This window comes from Nothobranchius furzeri, chromosome 14 (genome assembly GCF_043380555.1).
Source record: "Nothobranchius furzeri strain GRZ-AD chromosome 14, NfurGRZ-RIMD1, whole genome shotgun sequence".
In the NCBI taxonomy this organism is placed as follows: domain Eukaryota; kingdom Metazoa; phylum Chordata; class Actinopteri; order Cyprinodontiformes; family Nothobranchiidae; genus Nothobranchius; species Nothobranchius furzeri.
Window position 1 is genome coordinate 47,516,071 of NC_091754.1, and position 23,403 is coordinate 47,539,473.

General features: G+C 46.1%; 1 protein-coding gene across 1 annotated transcript; it reads right to left on the reverse strand.

The window, feature by feature from the left end:
• Positions 1 to 18,743: 18,743 nt before the first annotated feature.
• LOC139062658 (uncharacterized) lies at positions 18,744 to 23,104 on the reverse strand. The gene is made up of 2 exons (XM_070544164.1): positions 21,376 to 23,104; positions 18,744 to 21,315 (listed from the first exon to the last, which is right to left on the reverse strand). Exon 2 carries the CDS (start codon positions 20,766 to 20,768, stop codon positions 18,744 to 18,746), a length of 2,025 nt encoding a protein of 674 aa, XP_070400265.1. The 5' UTR covers positions 20,769 to 21,315; positions 21,376 to 23,104.
• Between the last annotated feature and the right edge of the window lie 299 nt (positions 23,105 to 23,403).

Here is a 23,403-nt window from a genome sequence, read left to right on the forward strand (position 1 = left end):
GCATTCAGCCTCTTAATGGTTCATAAGCAGCGAGATGCAGCAGCTGCAGGGACTGATGGGAAAACATCCTCGTCTCATCACTGGGGTTATGTTTAGATCAGGTCCTCGGGTCATGACTGTTGCAAACCTCCAGCTGTGAGCAACTTCAGACTGGTTTTACTGGATGCTTCCAGCAGAGAGAGCATGCTTTACTCTTGGACGTCATCATAAGTTCACAGCAGGCTTGATGAGCGTTAGAAAAGCATCTGTTTAGAGATGCATCAGATTCTTTTAATCACAAACAAATCTGGTTTAGCAGATTTTGTGCTCAGCTTCCTGTCGACCTGCTGCGGCACTCGCTGTAGCTCCCAGACCTGCAGAACCTACATCATCACCCAGCTTGTTCTGCCCTCATGGAGGAAGTCTCACCATCAGCAATCATACGGCGTCGGCCCCGAGGTAACCGAAGGAAGCTACGACAGGCTGCAGCAGGAATCCTCAGTCATTTTGGACTAAAGTGTCTTCTTAGACATCAGTCAGTTAAGCTTCACACCAAGTCACACAGAGAGGATAGTGATGCTGCCGCCAATCAGAGAAGACATGAGAAACACCCAACTTACAGGTTTATCTTCATCAACCCAACAAGGAAACCTTTAAAGTAGCATCAGCATGACGGGTGTCTACATCAGAACACGTAGGAGGGAGAAAGCGTCCAGATCAACAAGCTTGTTGATTTGTTTTATTCACATTTTAAATAATAACATCCACAGATCCTGCTGCGGCTCTCTGGCTGCTAATGGAGCTCTTTAAGTCTCAAACCACCAGCCTGACCAGAGCAGAAGGTGAAGGATCATTTTTCCTGGAAGAATGAAAACAAGTTCACTGATATTCAACACACTTCACTCCACACGCCTAAAATATTCTGTATTCTAACAGAAAACTGTGCAAAAGGAAAACCAGCGTGACAAAACCCAAAGGACCTCTCCAGCTTATTTTTGCTGCAGCTTTGCAGATTTTACACTTTGATGAAAAGTGTGAGCCACCAGCCAACATCTCTGAAGTGACTTTAATGGAAGACAGACTCCTTTTAAATTGCCCCTCACTTTTAGAGTTCGTTGGAGGAGAAACTGGGAGCACTTAATCACCGTTTTCTGGGCCTTTTAATTCAGACCTTGAGGTTTTTGTTGAGCTCACAGTATTGAATCTCTGTAACCTCTTTGTAGGAAGAGGAGCGTGAGACCTCCGTTCCAAAATATCCGTATTGATTTCTCTAAGCGCTCCTTCTCAGATACGCTCCACTCGTATGTATTTTAGGGAGAAAGAACATATTTCTGTTGTAATGTGGGCTGGATCTTCTGCAGTCTAAAATTACTGACCATCTTAAGGTGCATGTGCTCATACGGACAACTCCTGCATGGAAACAAAACAAAGCTTTGCTCCGAATGGTCAAATTTATTCTGGAGCTACTAGCGTGTCCTTGGGTGAGACACTTAACCCGCCGTGTCTGCTGGTGGTGGTCGGAGGGACCGGTGGCACCAGTGTTCAGCATGCCTCGCTTCTGTCAGTGCGTCCCAGGGCAGCTGTGGCTACATCGTAGCTCATCACCACCAGTGTGTGAATGGGTGACTAGCCACGTTTACATGCGCATATTTAATCGGATTGAATGCCCATTCAGATTGAAAATTCTGCATGTAAACATGTCAATCAGAATATTCTGATCCGATTCGGCCCGATCGGATTGAAATTTCAATCCGATTGAGAGAGGTGGTTTATTCCGTTCTTCATTCCGATTGACGTGCATGTGCACAGCCATTCGGATTGTTGGGGTAAAACAATGCCCACTGCGCATGTGTGCAACAGCCAGCGGGCCTCTCCGCTGTCATTTGGACTGCCTGACTTCAAAAATGACGGTGTAATTAACAAGCGGCGGCTTTTAAATCCGATAACAAGCCGTCCCGTTTCAGTAATATTTAATTCAGAACTTGCATTTTGTGGAAGTAAAATAAAAATCTGATTATTGCACAAATCATTCGACAAAGATGTTCAAATCTTTACTGGAAATACGCAGGTTTATCGTGGGGGTTGCAGCGCACGGATCCCCGTTTCTGTCAGCTTTGAACACAGCAGCTTCTGCAGCAGGTGATGGAGACGCGCTTGTAAAGAACACAGGATAATCTGGGTTTTACAGACCTGATTGGAGGCTGATGTTGGGTAGGAAAACGTCCTCGGTTAAATACTCTGGACGACAGTAAAGTCCGTGTTCGTTAAAAGCACGTAAACGCAGATGACCTGAGATGCGGTTCGTTAATGATGAACACAGGCTTCTAAACTTTCTGAACATCTTCTGTTATTTTGTTTGAACAGATTTTTCTCAACAGTTTCAGCTGATCGTCACATGTTATTAATAATAAGCCACAACAGAGCTCAGTAATAAAACATGAGGCTAACCCCGTCCCCCCCCCCACCACCCCTCTGTGCCGCAGCGCAGCGCTACAGCTGTCAATTCAGACCTGCGGACCAGCTGATCAAGAGGCAGACATAACCCTCCCTTATTTTAATCAACAATAAAATGCAGCAAAGCATATATCTGCAGTTATTCACTGAAGAAAACGTAACTTCTATGAGCTAAATAAAAATATTAAATTGAATAAATGGATCAGGAAAGCAGGAAGAATAGTTATTTCTGTTTTTACATTTTTCTTTTCGTTTCATGGCGTTTGTTTACAATTTTTCTTTCGTGAAAGGCAACTCTGCGCATGCTCAACCTATTTAATCGGATTAAATGCTTGGTGCATATGTACGCACGGCATGATCGGATCATTTCAGTTCGTGTCCATGTGAACAGAGATTCGGAAATTCCGATCAACCAAGATTTCAATCGGATTGAGGAAATTAGGCACATGAAAACGCAGCTACTGACTCATTGTGTTGTGAAGCACCTTGGGGGGTTGAAGAGCCTTAAGAAGGCGCTAAACAGGCCATTTACTAGAAAAAAGACAAACGTTTCTAATGAAATCATATATTTGCAACCAAAAGTGATTTCTAGAAAACTAAAAGCCAAGAACTTAGTATATGTCAACACGTTGCTAAAAATATATTTGAACACTTTAAAGGTGCAATGTGTAAGAATGTCATCCTGTGGTCAAATTCGGATACTGCAGCTCATTTTCTTTTTTTTCTCCCCGTGGCTGTAAAGAAATCAGATTTAATGTATGAGTGCCGAAGTCGAGCCTTACAGTTTTACTTTCACCGGTGGAGTGTTAAAACAACCAAAGGATGTATCACAGTAAAGAGGTTCGCTGAAAACTGTAATCATTAATTCATGGTGCATTTAGTGCCAACCACAGCCCAAGATAATGTGTCAAAAACACTTGAGTCTATACTTGTGAGAACACCATGTGAGCACCTATACGTACCATAGGCATGATTACGTAGACACGCCATCTGGCGCCAGAGAGCATAACAGCATTGCCACCATGTTGGCTGGGTCCCTCACTAACTAAACACTCCAAGAGTCTAAGCAGGTTGGGCAACTATGTCTGTCTTCTGTACAGCCTTTGGTTGCAACAACTGGCGCACCATTGAAAACAGGTTGCGGGACATTTCTAGCCTACCTGATGAGTTGTTATATTTTAAATAATTTAATTTGATTATATTTATATTTTGATTATCATACAATAGCATGTCTTATTTTGTGAAAAAGCATAATAAAATGTGTTTTGCACTGAAGATAAATGGACACCCATCCAAGATTGCGGCCCACCGTTATGCCAGTTCCAGATGACAGCGCCAGTCGATGTTGTGTCTATGTATATAAAGTCTGTGGTACATACATCAACGAGCAGCCATTGTCTGAATTTGTGAAGCAAAACAGGAAGTCACAAAATTGCAGCTCCCTTCTCATCCAAAACAGAGCAAATTCTGGTTGGGAGTCTCCTCCCTTTCCGGTCAGCCCTTGGGTCCCTGAACGGAGCGAATAAAGCAAATTCCTAATCCACTTTGCCTTACGCCCTGAATCACACATACGTTGTACTGAGATTCATTAGCTTGGAAAAATTCGTAAATAAAAAACTACAAATCAGGTGTCGCATTTATGACATCACCACAGAAGCTCTTCTCCACTAGAGTAGCTGCTACTTACCACATGACCAGGGGTGTTTCTCAATGCCAAGGAACCTTGCCTTGATGTCTTGGCCCCGCCCCGGTTGCCTAGGAGGTACGTCATCAGGAACAGCCAAGACGTTTTCCAATGTTCATATTCTACCGAGGCGTGTGTTCTCTGTTTGTTAGCTGTTTAGCTAGCTGAGCAAGGACACACGGGAGGTGTCTTGTAACCTAGCCATGGTCAAAATTTACCCAGAAAACACAGTGATATTTTCAAAAGGACGGCGGATCAGAAGCCGGCAGCTACTTTGGGGGCAAATTTCAAGTTTAAAAGTAAGTCAACTAATTCAAATTGTTTTTTTTTTTTTAGATCCAAAGAAGTTATCTATGGTTGGTTAGATGCTTAGCAGTTGCAGCTTCGGTGGCTAGCGGGTAGTAACTCACTTACATATTTAATTTAGTAAACATATACATTATTTAAAAAGTAAAAGGCTCGTTATGTATTTATATTGAAACTAACACTTATAAAATAAAACGTTATCTCCCGTGTCACGTGATGTTATGTGACTGCCGTGGAAGCCGCGGTCATGTGATGCAAGTCTGTTCCATTTAACCATTTTCTTTGACCAAGGAAGGACAGTGTCCTCGTAAGCAAGGCGCCTGGCCTCGCAAGACATCGCCTCGCGAGGCCAGGCGCCTTGACATTGAGAAACACCACAGATCTATAGTGGTTCTCCCCACGTTTAATGCTCCTTCTGTCATCCTGGAAGAAGGATGTGAAACTCGCTAAACCGTTTTTCTTCTCTTCTACATGTCAGGTTTGATGATGTTGTAACCCAGAAGCTAGAACCTTAATGAGGTATTAACTAATTGGCTTACTAATATGATCCATCCTCAATTTAGATAAAATATAAAATATAAATTAAGGAAATTAACAATACTAATTAATAGATATCTAATTAACTAATAGATAATTTCATAATGAATTATTGGAAGGGTGAATAACTAAAATAACGAGTTTAATATTAAACATCGGTTAAAACAAGAATCTTGAACATCACTAACAGAAACAGAAGAGGAAAGCTGTATACTATTGGTCCAGGTGGGAATCTGAAATTTCATTGGCTGAGAGAAATAAGTCCCGCCTCCGCGAAATAAAACCGTGCGACGCAGCTGAGCGAAAGGAGAGACAAACGGCTGTGCAGCACGCAGATACAGAAAGCAAAGACTGAGCGGTTAGAGAGAGAGAGAGAGAGAAAAAAAAAACAACGGTCGAGGCCGTGAAGAACCCTGATTTGGGTGCCGCATAGATAGAGGGAGAGGCGGACTTGACTCCTTCTAATAAGAGCTAGGAACTTGGAACCAACGCGGTGAGTAAAGAAAAAAGAAGAGAAAAAGCTAACGATGCAACTTAAAAAAAAAAAAGGAAACTTAAATAGCTTATCAAATTAATTCCATTCTCAACGCGATTTGTGTGGAGACGACAGAGTGAACCAATCCTCTGTAGGAGGGAACCGTTGGAGCGCGTTGGCTGGGTTTTTTTTTTTTCCTTGGGTTTGATCCCGACTCCTATGATCACTCACTTGGAACGAGAACTGGATTTCTTCCTGACGAGGGAGATGGCGAGCCTTAACCACTGAACGAACCAGGACATCTCAAGTAACTGAAGAGCAGACTGCTCTCTTCTGTGAACAATCTCAACGGTGCGGTAGGAAAAAATCGCACCACCGGACTCTGACTTTCACCCCAAGCGTGGGGATTTGACTTGACGCCGGCTGACTTGTGACTCATATGATCAAATCTCATACCGAGCATTTTACTATTGTCGATTGTTTTCATCTGTTTTTGTGTGTTATCTTTATGTGTTATATTTCCCATTATTATTAAAATTTAGTATATAAACCGTTTCATGCTATACCCGTGACTCCAGTCATTCTTAAACAACCTCCAATTCTCCCCGAACCTAATTATTGGCCCATTTGTTTATTTTTTCTTTTAATTATCTTATTGTATCCTGTAATCCGGTTACATAAAACTTGGCGAGCCAGCCAGGAGAATTGTAGAGTTGTTACCTTAGCTAACCATTGACTGACATCATAAGAGTGCCTGGAGGTCACAGTGGTTTGCCATTTTGGCATTATTGGTACTTTTGAGTGTTTTAAAATGGAAGTTGTGAAAACAGAAAAGGTCAAAGTTTCAAATGCTGTTTTAATCAGTGGGTTAACTGATACAGACCTTGATAACGAAGTCTTTGGGTTTATGGAAGGATTCGGACCAGTTAACAGGCGCATTAAGTTACCAAACTGTGATCAGATTATTGTGGAGTTTCAACATGAAGCCACTGTTAAGGAATTAAAGAAACAATGTTTACCCTATGACAAACCTTGTACTAGGAACCCAGATGTTTTCTTTCATATTCAAGACCTAGCCAGCGCGTACAGTCTAGAAACTAGCACATCTGCCACTGATGCCTATCTGTCAGAGCTCAGGGACATAGCTGCGCGTAGCAATCAATCATTTAAAGACCTTCTAATGGAGGAACTGGCAAAAATTGGGGAATCTTTAGGAAGGGATACCCATGCATCTGAACCAGTCACTGAACCAGAGCCAATGCTCCATAGTGACCAAGTTACATATTCCCTGCCTTTAACACCAGAAGTTAACTATATGAACAACTCAAAGGACAATTGTCCACCTACAGAGACTGGAAAACAAAACCCTTGCATTCCACCAAATCTTTTAAACACACCTGAGGTTCAGCGAGTTATTGTGGAACACATTGTTAAAAGCAGTGAGGTTATCCCTCCGCCTACTTCACAATACAGACTAAAACCGTTCTCAGGGCGAGTTCCACACCCTTCTTTTGAAACTGACTATGATACTTGGCGTAGTAGTGTAGTGTTATGCATAAATGATCCTTCACTCACCAAGTCCCAAATTGTACAAAGAATCGTGGAGAGTCTGTCAGCCCCAGCAGCGAGCATCGTTAAAGCTCTTAGTCCAAAATCCGACCCGGAAACGTACCTTGAACATCTCGATTCAGCTTACGCAGCTGTCGAAGACGGCGACGAGCTCTTTGCTCGCTTCTTAAACACAAACCAGGACAGTGGTGAAAAACCTTCCGATTACTTTCAGAGGTTATACACCTTGTTAAACCTAGTTATTCAGAGGAATGGAATTTCCTCCAGTGACGCCGACCAGCAGCTGCTCAAGCAGTTTTGCAGAGGCTGTTGGGACAGCTCGCTGATTTCAAACCTGCAACTCGAACAAAAGAAAGACAACCCGCCTCATTTTACAGCACTTCTCCTCAAACTGCGCACTGAAGAAGACAAACAGGCTACTAAAGCAGCACGCATGAAACAACACTTAGGGGCACAACGAACTAGAGTGTATTCAAATGTGCAAACAACATGCTCTCAGAGTAAAAACACTTGTGAACTGGAAATAGATGATAACTGTGATGACTTACGCAAACAAATCGCTGAGCTCAGGAGCCAAATTGCACAGCTTAAGGTTAAAAACACAGATAAAAAGGCAAAGAAAACTCAAAAAGAGTCAAAACCCCGTGTGGGGACTAAAATTCCAGATGAGCCCAAACAGATTCAGCAGATAACAGCAGTGGTGCCCAGACCAAAGCCTGGATACTGTTTTAAGTGCGGAGAAGATGGGCACATAGCTTCTAGCTGTAGCAACGAGCCAAATCCAGCACTAGTTGCAACTAAAAGACTTGCTCTTAGACAGAAGCAGCGCGAGTGGGAGATGTCAAAGCCAATTGCTCAGTCTCCTCCTTTAAACCGGTAGAAGCTCCTATCGTGGGACAGATAGGTGCTAAAGTAGAACCAAGTCCCTCTAAGGAAAGGACAGAGAGACTTTTTTGCAAGCCAGTTCATGCTCATTCAGTGCCAAAACTTCCCAAAAGATTAGTGGGTGGGCGATGCACAGCTACAGTCTCAGTTAACAGTGTTGAATGTAATTGTTTACTGGATTCAGGGTCCCAGGTAACCACCATTGCCAATTCTTTTTACCAAGAACACTTACCTGACCTCTCAATTAAACCCATCAGTAATCTGTTAGAAGTCGAGGGCGCAAACGGTCAAGCAGTTCCTTATTTAGGATACATAGAGATAAGTGTCACATTTCCAAAAGAGCTCGATCAGTCTGGACTTGAGTTACCTACCCTTGCGTTAGTGGTTCCGGATATAAGCTCAAACTCTGATACACCACTACTCATTGGCACAAACACACTCGATCCTTTGTATGAGCAATTGTCTGCCAATAACTTACCTGATTCCAAGGCACTCTCTTATGGGTACCAACACGTGCTAAAAGCCTTAGCAGTCAGAAAAAAACAAAGCAAAGATGGACGAGTTGGTGTGGTGAAGCTTCGAGGGAGAACCCAAGAAGTTCTCCCTGCAAATAAAAAACTGTTACTAGAAGGGTTTATGCAACCCAGCCAAAACAAGCATGAGCCTTATGCACTCATTGAACAACCTACCAATGGTTCTCTACCAGGGGGTATAATTGTAGACTGTTGCCTCATTTCCTTACCTTCACATGGTCCATACAAAGTACCTGTTGTACTAAGAAACGAAACTAACCATGACATCACATTACCCACTAACTGTGTGATCGCTGAGTTAGTTAAAGCCGATCGTGTTATGCCATATCCAGAACCTGACAAAAGTGATCAGAAAGTACTTGCGGCGTGTAGTTCGCAGCAACAGACTTCACCTTCAAACCCTCCTCTCAGTTTTGACTTCGGTACTTCGCCCTTGTCCGAAGAATGGAAGGGGAGGATCACCAACAAACTTAACACTTACTCCGATGTGTTTTCGCACCACGATCTTGATTTTGGTCATACACAACAGATAAGACATCACATCAACTTAAAAGACGAGACCCCATTCAAACAGAAATCTCGGCCGATCCATCCACATGATTATGAAGCCGTGAGAAAACATTTGGAAGCCCTCTTGGAAACCGGTATAATAAGAGAGTCGGAGTCTCCATTTGCCTCACCAATAGTGGTAGTTCGGAAAAAGAATGGTGAGGTACGTCTATGTATAGACTATAGAAAGCTTAATCTGCAAACCATTCGCGACGCATATGCCCTGCCTAACTTGGAGGAGTCCTTTTCTGCTCTCGCTGGATCACAGTGGTTTTCTGTGATGGACCTCAAGTCAGGTTACTATCAAATAGAGATGTGTGAAAAGGATAAACCTAAAACTGCTTTTGTTTGCCCGTTTGGGTTTTATGAATTTAACCGTATGCCACAAGGAATAACAAATGCTCCAAGCACTTTCCAACGGGTTATGGAAAAGTGTATGAAGGACATTAATCTGAAGGAAGTGTTAGTTTTCCTAGACGACTTGATCGTCTTTTCCAACTCCTTGGAAGAACACGAAACCAGACTTTCTCACGTTCTTGAACGGCTTAGAGAATACGGACTCAAGCTATCACCAGATAAGTGTCGTTTTTTCCAGACATCTGTGCGTTATCTTGGACATATAGTATCTCGAGATGGCATAAAAACCGATCCAGATAAGGTGGAAGCACTCAAAACATGGCCGAAGCCTCAGACTTTGAAGGAACTCCAATCTTTCTTAGGATTTACCGGTTATTACCAACGCTTCGTTAAAGATTACTCAAATATTGTCAAGCCACTAACATCTCTCACGGCTGGTTATCCACCCAAACGGAAAAACTTTAAAACACCACCATGTAGATCAAAGTACTTGAACCCCAAAGAACCCTTTGGGAATCGTTGGAGCCAAGACTGTGAGAAGTCCTTTCAAACTATTATTGAAAAACTTACCACTTCGCCAGTTCTTGGCTACGCTGACGCAAAACTCCCATATCTAGTACACACAGATGCTAGTACGACCGGACTCGGTGCAGCGCTATACCAAGTGCAAAACGGTGTCACACAGGTAATCGCTTATGCAAGTCGCGGTTTAAGCTCTAGTGAAACTAGGTACCCTGCGCACAAGTTGGAGTTTCTAGCCTTAAAGTGGGCCATAACAGATAAGTTTCATGACTATTTGTATGGGAACACATTCACTGTCATTACTGATAATAATCCGTTAACTTACCTCTTAACAACGGCAAAACTCGATGCAACGAGCTATCGTTGGCTAGCTGCGTTGTCCACCTATAATTTTGACATCAGTGTTGGGGTTATTAGGAGCGAACAATTCGTAAGCGTTAACTTACTTTTGGATTCTTCAATAAATTCTGTAAATATGGGAATATTTACTGATTTATTAATTAATTAAGATATTCTTAGATATACGGGGCACCATTCCCCTTTTTCCGGGGAAAAATTGAATCCAAAACTCTTATCAGTCTTTCTTGAAGTTCGTAGAATCCTTGGAGCAGAGACTTCTCTTCGACACAACAAAGCTACTGGACACAAAAATCTGAATTTTATAACATTTAATTAACAATTTGTCAAATGAATAAACAGTGGAATAGATGAATAATAACCGTGTGATATGATTGAAGATGGATGTGTTTGCATGTGATGGAGGATGTATGAATGGGGTCCTTTGTTCTCACAAAGGAGTAGTGTGTATGTGTGTGTGTGTGTGTGTGTGTGTGTGTGCGTGTGTATGGATTCAAAATGGAGTCTTGAATACAAGATGGCTGACCCCTTTGTCTGGCTAAAGTGTGGGTGGCAACTTGCACTTTAACTTCCAAAGCACTTAGAATCAGTAGTAACTTAACCTTAAATCACTCAAAACATTTCAAAAGATCATGAAACAACACAAAAGATTAATCACAAATTAATATCTTTTAGTTTCAGCCTGGCCATGACAGAAACCATTTTAAGATACCAAACAATGATCAATAAGCAGTTTATTCTTCAAAATGACCCGACGGACGTGTTTGGGACGAAAGAGGAAAACACGAAGCTACTTTTTAAGCAATAGACGCGGTTTATTGCTTATTTGAGACTATAGAGGAAACGGGAGAAGAAAAGGAGAGAAAAAAATGAGTTTCCTGATCACCAAAGCAGCAAGGCGTCCCCCGCTGTTATGACTTGACGGTTCTCCGTTTTTCTCCGCAGTTTCCGGCGTCATCCGTCGGTTTGATGCTTTCTCCGTTGTTTGGCGTTCACGAGTGTTTCTCCACGGGCTGGACAGAGACAGCAAAGTTTCTTTCTGTGCTGAGTTATAACTTACAGCGTTTCTGAGAGCTGGATGGAGTTGTTGTTTCCCTCCTCAGTTCTGTGTCCTCAAACATCAGCTGGAGGGGAGCAGAAACGAGCAGATCTGATGGGCTTGCAGTTTAGTTTCCAGCAGTTCCGTGGCTCAACTTGGCACTTAGAGCTTCCGCGTGCTCAAGTTGTCGGAGCGTCGATAAGCGTGTCCTTACCGCCAGGTATCCTGGGCAAAAGAACGAGGTTTCTTTGTCTCATTCATGATTTATAGTCTTTGAAGTCGCGGGAAAGCTCCAAGCTCCCGCCTCCCGCAGATCGTGTTTCTGGTATTAGGCGGTGACGTCATCACAATGCTTCCGTGTGCAAAGCATCATGGGAAATGAAGTTTCTTGGCGCTGATGTGATTATTTGCTTTTCAGAGCAATTTAAGCACAGTCATTTTGGAGAAAATCACTGCATAGTAATTTCCTCATGAGGTCAGACCCTCAACATTCCCCCTTTTGGTTTCGGGGATCGCGCCCAAAGCTCGATCGTCGGAAGCACAGATGGGTTTGTTCCTCATGAACGTAGGTCGACTTGATTGTCGGAAGCACAGGTGGGTTTGTCCCTTAGGACGTTGGTCTCCTTGGACGCCTTTGTCTTTGGTCTTTGTCTTGGATCCTGGCGCCTTTGGTCTTTGTCTTTGTCAGGCACAAAGAGGATAGGAAACGGGATAGTCCCCAACGCGCATAACGAGAAGAAGCCACTCACGCAGGTGGTACGCAATGATGATGTCGTCCATGTGAGAGGTAGTAGTGTAGAAGGAGGAAGGTCGGTGGGCGGTTAACTCCACGAGTGGACACAAAGGCATCTCACCGCCGGCCATACAGTTCAGTTTATGGAGCACGCTGTGATGTACGAGGTCCATAGTTCGCAAACGCGCATTGACCTATGTGGTCCCAAGATTCCCCCCTTTTTGGTCCAAAGGGTGGATCAGGACAGTCTTTGGGCTAAAACAAGGACCATAAAACTAAGAGGTACTACAATGTGCTGGTGTGTCAGACAGAGTCATTGACAGACTGAGCTGGGCCGGCACATAACCACTAGTCAATATGTGACCAAGTAAGAAACAAAAATACAGAAAACCCCAAAAAAAAAAACATGTAACATATAACATCCAAGAAAATTCATAGCAACCTTGAGGTCTCATAAAATACATTCTTAGGTCATACATTCAGTGTGTAGCTTATAAAGAATGTGACATAACGCAACACTCAGATAAAAATGTGAGGTAGACTAAATTGAGAACTACTCTTAGGGTTACAAAATAATAAAGAAAATGTTGCTCACCCCCTTTAGACAGGTGTGGTACATTCACGCTTGGAGTCTCCCCGAACGCGGTCACGAGGCACACCGTAGGTGAGCAAGTGCATCTTATCTTGGAGTTTCTTAACACGCCTGTAGGCGGAATAAGCTATCACGGCCGTGATGAGCCATTCCATCCCCAGGGCGACCAATGTGCAGATTAAAGTCGTATAATCTGTGTCAATGTAGCGTCTTGGGCGTCAAAGTAAGTTCACGCGGGTTTTGTGTGAACTTAGCAAATTTGGTTCCTTCAATCAGTAATTGTTGGTCAATTTCTAAATCGAAGGCAAAGTTATAACCCTGGAAAGCGTCCATGATCTCAATCTCTGAGTCATGCTGTTCGAGGTTGAGGTGATGGAGTGTCAGGTTTCTAGTTCAAAGTGGAAATGCCTACCGTCCTTTCAAATACCAATGTTCAGCATCGACTTAAACCTATAGATGTGAGGTGTCACAATTATGGGAACATGTAACAGGAAACCGAGTTCTAATTTTCTGCATCAACGTGAATGGGAATTGCACTACCTAGGCTGTACGCTAGGTGGATTTGTGAAAGGTGCACAGTAGAGGGGTAGCAGCTGTCAAGCTAACTTTGAGCAGGTCCAGTGGTACCAAGTACGGGGAAATACGACTTTCAACCAAGCTGTCCAGCGTGGAACTTACTTCCCTGAGCAGGTCCTGCATCAAATCTCTCACCACTCGTGTGTACACAATATCCTGATGTATGGTTTCAGACAAAGTCTTGATTGCACGTAGAGATTCATTAATCAGAGCCTAGTATAAGTACCAGAGTACTCTGTAAGGTTTTAGTAGGTACATCCTGTTAGCGGTCTAGGAAGGAGTTTCTCTTGGTTAGTGAAAGTGACGGCGGGGGGGGGCCTGGTTCTTTGTCGGTTAGTACATGTTAGTGGGTTAAACGTGCACTTTCCCCCCCTTTCCATTTCCATGCATAGAACTATGTCGAGACTACGTCTACCTCCTGCGGGGAGTCTGGTCTCTGTACCCGCGGGGATGGTTTGACGTAGGGTTTGATTTGGTTTGCATGTACCCATTTGTAGACAGGCTCCTGTCTCGCTTTGGTGATGCGTAACCTGTATGCAACTGGAGAGAGTTTTGCCACGATCTCAAATGGTCCTGACCAGCAGGGCAGGAACTTCTTAGGTTTGCGTGCCGGTTGGGCGAACCGAAAGTAGAATACTTTGTCACCCACCTCGTATTCGCGGCTGGTTGTCTTTTGGTCGTAGTAGGCTTTAGCGCCTTCTACGTTGGTCTCCAGTTTCTTCTGAGCATGCGCGAACGTAGCTCTGAGGTGTGTTTTCAAGTCTGCCACATACTGATGAGCGGTATAGGCAGTGGCAACACTGACATCCTCTGGGTGATACAGGAGGTGCAGTGGTAGAGTCATCAGTCTGCCGGTCATCATCTCAAAGGGCGTAACCCCTGTGGATCGCTGGGGAGTGGACCGTATGGCCATCAGGACCAGAGGGAGCTTGACGTCCCAGTCCTTCCCAGTGGAGCAGACGTACTTTTTGAGCATAGAGACGACCGTGCGGTTCATCCGTTCGACCTGTCCGGATGACTGTGGGTGATAGGGGAGGTGGAATCTCACTTCCGCTCCCAGAAGTTCAAACAGGGACGTCATTACACTGGATGTGAAATGAGTTCCTCGGTCAGAGTCAATGCAGAGTGGAAGTCCCCATCGACTGAAAACGTGGTTAATCAGCAGTACAGCGGTTGTGACGGCTGTATCGTTTGGCGCTGGAAGGCATTCCACCCACTTTGTGAAACTGCAAGTTACAGTTAGCATATATTTGTTTCCTCTTGCCGATTTGGGAACCGGTCCAACCCAGTCGATCTGCAGGTGGGACCAAGGGAAGGTTATTCCCCTGCGTTGCAGTGGTGCTCTAGCAAGCGGCTGGGAGGGTTGAAACTGGGCACAGATGAGGCAGCCTTGGACATAGCTGTGTACATCCTTGGACATCGATGGCCAATATGCTACTTCTGTCAGTGACGCGAGGGTAGCTTTTGTTCCGCGGTGACCTCCAACCGGAGTGTCGTGGGCGTAGGCAAGCATCACTCCTCTGTGGTCGAGTGGAACAACCCAGCGCGGCGGGCTGTGATCGTCACGTATGTAAACTAACAAATCGTTTTGTAGTGTCAGATGCGCGAGTTGACGATGCAGGGTTACCAAATCTCGGCTTGCGCCAGTAGGTGATGACGGTTGTTTAGACATCGGGCCCTTTTGGAGAAGCTCGCGGATGAGCTTCAGGTCAGGATCTTGTTCCTGCATGGTGACTAGGTCCGCGTCATGTGGTCGTCTGCCTAGAAACACGGGTACCCCAATGTTCTGAGGTTCGTCTGCCTGTTTAGCATGGCGACGAGTAATCGCGCAGACCTCGTGAACGGCCTTGGGTGGAAGCCACTCGTCTTTGAATTCCCAGCAGGTTCCCTGGTCAGCACCGAGCTTAGCAAGGCGGTCCGCTTCGTCATTACCATCTTTCTCCGGACCTAGGGTCCTGGAGTGACCTTTGACCTTTTTCCAGTAGACCATTATGCCTTTCTCAGTGGTGAGCAGATCACACGCTAGGAATAACTCCGAGTGTTTCACGTCTCTGTTCCTGGCGTTTTTCATGTGGTTCTCCTTCCACATGGGGAAGTGAGAAATGAAGCTGTGTCTAGCGTAGTTTGAATCTGAGCAAAGGACGATTTGAGTGATGTCCAAGGCTGCCGCCTGCTGGAGGGTTATCAACACTGCAGCAATTTCGGCGTACTGACTAGACTTTTGGCCCAACCGGTAGTGATTTGGTTGCTTGGTGTCACAGTCAACCCAAACGACTCCAACCCCAGCACGGAGCTGGCCTTCGTGAAGGTAGGAGCATCCATCAGTGTAAACTTTCGGAAGCCCTTGGCAAACATTCTCATCAAAGTAGCGATGATTGGATGCGGTTGGGTAGACTGCGGCAGGTGTGTCCAGGGGGCCCATGACGGAGTCAGAGTCACAGTGCTGGCAGCCAGCTAGCCCTTGTCCTAGCGCTAGCTTGGTGTTCTGACCATACTTGACCTCAATGTTGTATCCTTGGAGCACCATCATCCACGTCGCAATGCGGCTGTTTGACACTCTTCCTTCGCGCAGACGCTGGCTGTTTAGGAAGGTGACAGGCTGATGACACGTTTCAATGATCACTTTCTGTCCACCGATGTAACTACGAAAGTGTTCGACAGCCCAGACTGTAGAGAGGAGGGCTCTCTCACAGTCTGAGAACTGGAGTTCCACCTTGCTCAGAGGCTTGCTGGCGTATGCCACAACTCTCATGTCCTGGTCGTGTTTCTGCTTCAAAGCAGCGCTCAGGCTGTGAGAGGAGAAAGTAGCCTCTATGTAGAACTCTTTATCCTTGTCTGGGTAAGCCAGACAGGGTGCGGACGCCAACTTCTGTTTTAGGAACTGGAAGGAGAGTTCTTGGGGTCTGTCCCACACGAAAGGTGTGTCGTTCTGAAGCAGCTCAGTGAGGGGCCTCGCTGTTTCAGCGTACTCCTCAATGAACTGTCTGGAGTAGTTGCAGACTCCGAGGAAGCTCCTGAGTTCAGTCAGATTAGCTGGGGCTTTGATGTCCTGAATGGCTCTAATGCGTCCCGCTTGGGGCTCGACTCCATTAGGGCCAACCAGCAGTCCAACATACTCCACTTTGGTTCGACACCATTGTCCCTTGAGAATCGCCAATTTAGCTCCGGCGTCAGCGAGCTGTTGCAGCACGTGACGGAGTTCGGCCAGGTGCTCCTCGAAGGTTCGACTCCTCATCAAGATGTCATCGACATATATGAGGTTCCCTCTGGAAGCAGCATCTGACATGGCTTTGTGGAGGAAGATGTTGAACTCGGCAGGTGAGTTAGAGTAGCCAAAGGGGCAGCGGTTCCAAGTATATTGGCGATTTCCAAAGGAGAAAGCCAGTTTATACTGGTCCGCCGGCTCAACCTTCATGGTCCAGAAGCCGTTGGCTACGTCAACCGTAGAGAAGAAACGAGCATCTCTGACTCTGGCTAGCTCCTGATCTAAATGGATCATAGGCCACCTGGAGAGAGGTACTCGTTTGTTCAGTGCATGATACTCTATGGTGAGACGCCATTTCCCAGTCGGTTTCAGAACCGGCCAGATGGGAGAGTTGTAAGTGGAGTTACACTCTCTGATGATGTTTTTCTCCTTCAGCTGATCGAGGATCTCCTGGATCGACTCATAAGCAGCGAGGGGAATCTTGTACTGACGTACAAAAGTAGGAGGGGCATTCGGGTTCGTCGGAATGCGAACCGTGTGCAGGTTTGTGAGTCCACAGTCCAGGGAGTCCCTGGATAAGATGGACTGAAACTCATAGAACAGGCTTCTAAGCGCTGCTCTCTGCTCCTCTGACTCCAGCGCATCCGCTTTGTCAAGCTGCTGGCTGACTTCGGCCTCGAAGCCGTCATAAGGTTCAGAGGAGGAGGGTCTCTGGTGTTCCGGGCTTTCAACCGGTGACTCAGAGGGTTGAGTATTTATTGCAAAAACCGTTAGACACTGACCGCCGTCAGTATCTAAGGTTGCACTGCAAATGGGTTCCTTAGGAAGGGCTTCATGCCGCTTGATGGTAATCATTTGTGAAGGGAAAGTACTGAATGTGTCTACACCAACCTGTCTGTCGTTCAAGAACAACGGAAGTTGTCCGATCACGGGGAATGAAAGTTCGAAGTCATGGAATGAGCCATCTATCAGCATGCCCAAGGGCTTTCCTGCCGGCAGGTGGATAGGACTCTGGGTCGGATTTTCGACCAACAAGTACGCAGAACGATTGTTCAGCTCCAAGAGTGGCGTGCCACAGACGGCTAAGTTGAGCTCCAAGAAGTGTGGTGATGGCTGGAAGAAGGCCTGTGTGCCTGGCAGCTTCTGATGCTTCATCAGAGTCAGACGAACAGGCACTCCTTTGACCAGTGGGGGCAGAACCGTGCTGGCCTCAACCACTGCACGGCAGGCCTGTGGAATGGTCTGTCCGGACAGCAAGTGTTCACGGCCTTCTGAGCGAGGCTCAGAGGAAGGTGTGGCCCGGGCCCAAAGGACTTGATTGCAAGTGTCCAGCTGGGCACCTAGTCGAACCAGCAGATCTGCTCCAATGAGTGCAGGTGGATCAAGCTGTGGTATGATGCTGAATGTATGTGTGAGCTGTCTTGCTCCAAGCTGGATAGTCAGGGAGCAGACCTCTGGCGCTTTCAGGAGCCTCTGCGGCCAAGTAGCTGACAAGAGCCGGTGGCTACGTGTCACACTGACCAGAAGGGGGTCCTTCTGACGCAGGTGTTCAAACGTCTGCTGGCTGATGGCTGACTTTTCAGACCAAAGAGCAAGGCGAGCATCTGAGATGTGGGTGCAGTTGATGGTAAGACCACCAACTATGTGTGGTGCATATGGCTGCAGGCTGACGTTCTTCAGCGAGCAGAGAAAAGATAAATGTGTGCAGAGCAGAGTTCCAGGAGCGGTTTCGTGCCTTTGCAGGCGGACATCGTCTGTGGGAGCCGTAGGGAGGGGCATGACCTTGGAACAAGGGATTTGCGGCTCACTTATGCTGACTTCAAGAATGGAGGATGGTCGGCTGCTATCTGGGTTCCAGGGCTTAGGTGTGTCCACCTGGGCCCACAGTTGACCCTTCTGGCAGTCGATGAGGGGAGCTAGACGTTCAAGCAGGTCCTGACCAATGAGAAGTGGTTCAGTGTCTAGCTGGCAGACATGAAACGGGTGAACCAGAGTCATGTCTTGGAAGGTGATGTCCAGCCACGCCCGGTGAGTGATACACTCCCGGGTCTGGGTGTAGCTGGTGATTTTCAGGTCACAAGGTTCAACCTCGACTGGTTTCCCGAGCAACCGCATGGTGTCAGACACGCGATGGAATAATGTGGAGCACATCAGGGTGATTTCTGAGCCGGTATCCAGCAGGGCATCAACCTGTATGCATCCACCTACGCTGGTGCTACAGTACAAACGGCGAGCATGATCATGGTTTGTTAAGTCACCAAGGAACTTCAGAAATTTAGCATCAGGTTTCTCTGGGGGGTAGATTTCAGGAGACTCCTGTGATCTACCAGTAGTGTTCCCCCAGCTGATCAGGTAGGTCCTGGCCACGCTGGGAGGTTGAGCCACGCCTAGTCATGCGGACGTTGGCTCTGGGTCTGGCTTCTTAGAAGCAGACTTTGGTGCAGGGGTCTCATCTGCAGATCTCAGCTGTTCCTTCTGTTTAGCTAGGAACTGCTGAAACATCTCCTGGAGGTCGGCTTTGGTCAAGTACTCACCTGCGGACTTGTGTTCGGGACCTACCTGTGGGCGGCGCTCCTTAAACCTTCCACTGTTCCGACCTGCCTGCCGTTGGTTTTGGTTGGGCCACTTCCTGTCTGATTGTCCAGACCTAGGTGGCCAATCAGCACCCCCCTTCCCCTGTTGAGGAGATTGGGACTGCTCTCGCGGTTTAGCAGGTCTAGGTTTAGCAGATTTTGGCTTAGTGGGTGGAGCTTCTGTGCCTTCAAGCTCCAAACGCGGCTCGGTGTCGGGAGTTAGGTGCATGACGCGGTGATGTGCGTCAGGCTTTTGGGGCTTTCCGCCGGCTTCCCAAGCCTGTTGAGCGTATCTCCTAATCTCCTGAGTTGTCAGTTTTTTCATCCGACAATACATTGAGACTTCGGAGCGAACACACTCGTGCAGGTTGTGAATGAACAGGGATCTGAAGGCAGGGTCTTCCTCGAGCCCAGGGCCGTTTCGACCTTGGAAATAAGCACTTTTGAGTCGGCGATAATACTCTCTGGGGGGTTCGTTCCTCCCGTGTTTGATGGAGAAGGCCCCCATTGTAGCTGACGCAGAGTCTGCATACGTGGCGTATTCATCTCTCAACGCTCGGCAGAGCGAGGAGTACCGATCACGAATGTCAGGTGGTAGAGTTTCCATGAAACCGTGCACCGTTCTAGATGTGGTTTTCCAAATTAGCTTGAGCTTTTCCCTTGAAGAGGGTGCTGGAAGATCAAGCAGACAACGTTCTATCTCCCTGAGATAATCGTCGACGTTGGATTCATTGGTGTTAGGATCAAAGCGTTCTATGTCTTTAGCTAGCGATTCAATTTGACGTACACGGAGCCCTGACTCACGGTACGGCGCGTCATCCTCTGACTCTGACCCACGGTCTGTCTCAGAGGGCGCTGGATATCGCTGGTGTGCTCTGGGCTCCCAATGTTGACTCCTGGGGCCCAAATCGGGGTCCGGCATGTTGTGGCGGGCTGCTGGCACGTCACGTGGGTGTCCTGGGAGATCCTCCTCCCGGGGCACGTCTGCGAAGTGCAGCCTGCGTCTTTCAACTGGGGCTTCTGCGTAATACGCTCTGTCCGGGTACGGACTGGCGTATGATGCTTTGTCCTGCAGCTGGTTATCGGCATGCCGAATACCGGAGTAGCTAGGATGGGTAGATGGTTGAGGTGCAGCTTGGGCTTGTGCATAACCCCAGCCGGCACCTTGCACCCTTCGTGGACTGGGGGAGCGGTCTAAATAGAGGTGCCGCTCAGCTGGTCGACTTCTCACAGATTGAGAGGGCCATGAAGATGAGGGTGGTGGTCCAACCTGGGGTTCGAGGGCGAATTGCCCTCGGCCCCTAGATGGTCCTGAATGCCCTAGAGTGTGTGTAGGGAACGGGGCCGAAGGTTGGGACAGATGAGCTTCATCTCTCCCCTGCGGCGTGCGTCCGTCCAGAGAGTCCTGGTGTTTCCCCCCTTCCCACTGTCTGTTGTCATCAGCAGAGGGGGGCGGGGTCTCCTCCCCATCTTCCCCAGAATCGGTGCGGGTGTCGTCTTCCTCGATCAGCCTTCCATTTCGCTGTTTTTCAGCTAGCATACTCTGGAGGTTCATGATCTCTCGATCATGTTGGAGTTCTCTCTGATAGAGGATCAAGGCTAACTTAGCTAAGTGAACCTGGATTGGTTTTGTACCATCCGGGTTTTCTATTTGATCAATTACAGCTTCTAGCTCGTCGCTACGCTGTTCTTCAGTGAAATCCCTAGAAGGGTAGTCGGGTTCTCGAGCAACCGCGACCAGTTTGGACAATATTTGTCCAGAAAGTAGGCCAGGTTCATAGTCGTGGGCCGCAGCGTCACCTGGTTGCTGGGAGTTGGTCAGTTCACTACTCTGTCCCTCCATTTTAACAACCGAACCAAAAATAGCCTAGTAGAGCTTCTGCAGATAGCTCAAGCTGCACCTTTTGGGCAGCAACTGCTAGCTTTGTAGCAGAAAAACACTAAATTAACCTTTGTGCGCACAGGTTTTAGCGTTTTAAGATTGCACGGAATGCCGTGACTAACGCCTAAAATACTATTCCTTTCAGTATTTTAGCAAAAGCTGGTGCGTTGCCGTAGCAACGTCTTACAACACTTGCAGTGTTAAATATGCTAGTTATTCCTTCAGAATATTAGCAAACAGGGTGTTATCAGTCTTTGAGTGAAGGTTTCAGTTAGTTATAATAGCCACTGTGAGTTAAAGTCGCTAAATTAGCAGTTAATTTTAGCCTAAAAGGGTTAGTCAGAATTACTTACACACTGCACCTTTAATGAGGAACTGAATTTTAACCTAAAAGGTTAGCCAGAATTAATTACACGTTGCACCTTTAAGGAAAAACTGAATTTTAACCTAAAAGGTTAGCCAGAATTAATTACACGTTGCACCTTTAAGGAAAAACTGAATTTTTAACCTAAAAGGTTAGCCAGAATTAATTACACGTTGCACCCTTAAGGAAAAGCTGAATTTTAACCTAAAAGGTCAACCAGAATTAATTTACACGTTGCACCTTTAAAGAAGCACTGAGTTACTGGTGAGAGTTCGATGCAGCTTCCTGCTCAGCGAAATCAGCACCACTCTGTTGCTGGTTCAAGGCTGAACAACGGATTATTTTTTAATTCAAGCTCTTTGGATTTATTTGTTTGTTTGTGCCGGATAGAAAGTCTCTGTGTATCCAAGCCTCACACGGCCGCACCAATAAAATGTTGGGGTTATTAGGAGCGAACAATTCGTAAGCGTTAACTTACTTTTGGATTCTTCAATAAATTCTGTAAATATGGGAATATTTACTGATTTATTAATTAATTAAGATATTCTTAGATATACGGGGCACCATTCCCCTTTTTCCGGGGAAAAATTGAATCCAAAACTCTTATCAGTCTTTCTTGAAGTTCGTAGAATCCTTGGAGCAGAGACTTCTCTTCGACACAACAAAGCTACTGGACACAAAAATCTGAATTTTATAACATTTAATTAACAATTTGTCAAATGAATAAACAGTGGAATAGATGAATAATAACCGTGTGATATGATTGAAGATGGATGTGTTTGCATGTGATGGAGGATGTATGAATGGGGTCCTTTGTTCTCACAAAGGAGTAGTGTGTATGTGTGTGTGTGTGTGTGTGTGTGTGTGTGCGTGTGTATGGATTCAAAATGGAGTCTTGAATACAAGATGGCTGACCCCTTTGTCTGGCTAAAGTGTGGGTGGCAACTTGCACTTTAACTTCCAAAGCACTTAGAATCAGTAGTAACTTAACCTTAAATCACTCAAAACATTTCAAAAGATCATGAAACAACACAAAAGATTAATCACAAATTAATATCTTTTAGTTTCAGCCTGGCCATGACAGAAACCATTTTAAGATACCAAACAATGATCAATAAGCAGTTTATTCTTCAAAATGACCCGACGGACGTGTTTGGGACGAAAGAGGAAAACACGAAGCTACTTTTTAAGCAATAGACGCGGTTTATTGCTTATTTGAGACTATAGAGGAAACGGGAGAAGAAAAGGAGAGAAAAAAATGAGTTTCCTGATCACCAAAGCAGCAAGGCGTCCCCCGCTGTTATGACTTGACGGTTCTCCGTTTTTCTCCGCAGTTTCCGGCGTCATCCGTCGGTTTGATGCTTTCTCCGTTGTTTGGCGTTCACGAGTGTTTCTCCACGGGCTGGACAGAGACAGCAAAGTTTCTTTCTGTGCTGAGTTATAACTTACAGCGTTTCTGAGAGCTGGATGGAGTTGTTGTTTCCCTCCTCAGTTCTGTGTCCTCAAACATCAGCTGGAGGGGAGCAGAAACGAGCAGATCTGATGGGCTTGCAGTTTAGTTTCCAGCAGTTCCGTGGCTCAACTTGGCACTTAGAGCTTCCGCGTGCTCAAGTTGTCGGAGCGTCGATAAGCGTGTCCTTACCGCCAGGTATCCTGGGCAAAAGAACGAGGTTTCTTTGTCTCATTCATGATTTATAGTCTTTGAAGTCGCGGGAAAGCTCCAAGCTCCCGCCTCCCGCAGATCGTGTTTCTGGTATTAGGCGGTGACGTCATCACAATGCTTCCGTGTGCAAAGCATCATGGGAAATGAAGTTTCTTGGCGCTGATGTGATTATTTGCTTTTCAGAGCAATTTAAGCACAGTCATTTTGGAGAAAATCACTGCATAGTAATTTCCTCATGAGGTCAGACCCTCAACATCAGATACCGTGCAGGTACACAGAACGTTGACGCGGATGGCCTGTCTAGGAGGCTGCATGATAAACCTGAAGACAACTCAAAATTCACTGAGGAATGCCAACGACTAGATGAGTTCCGATCTCATCTTTTATCCTCTGTCAAAGAAGTCGAGCTTCAACTTCAAGCCGAAGCAGTGAAGGCAACATGCCAAAAGCACATGGTCTTGGATGAGACTGATTCTCCTTGTGGTTTAGTTCAGTCACTTGCCATGTCTGCAGCGGCCATTCCAGACCTATTCCAGTTGGAAGACAATAGTGACAGTTTCTTTGCTGTG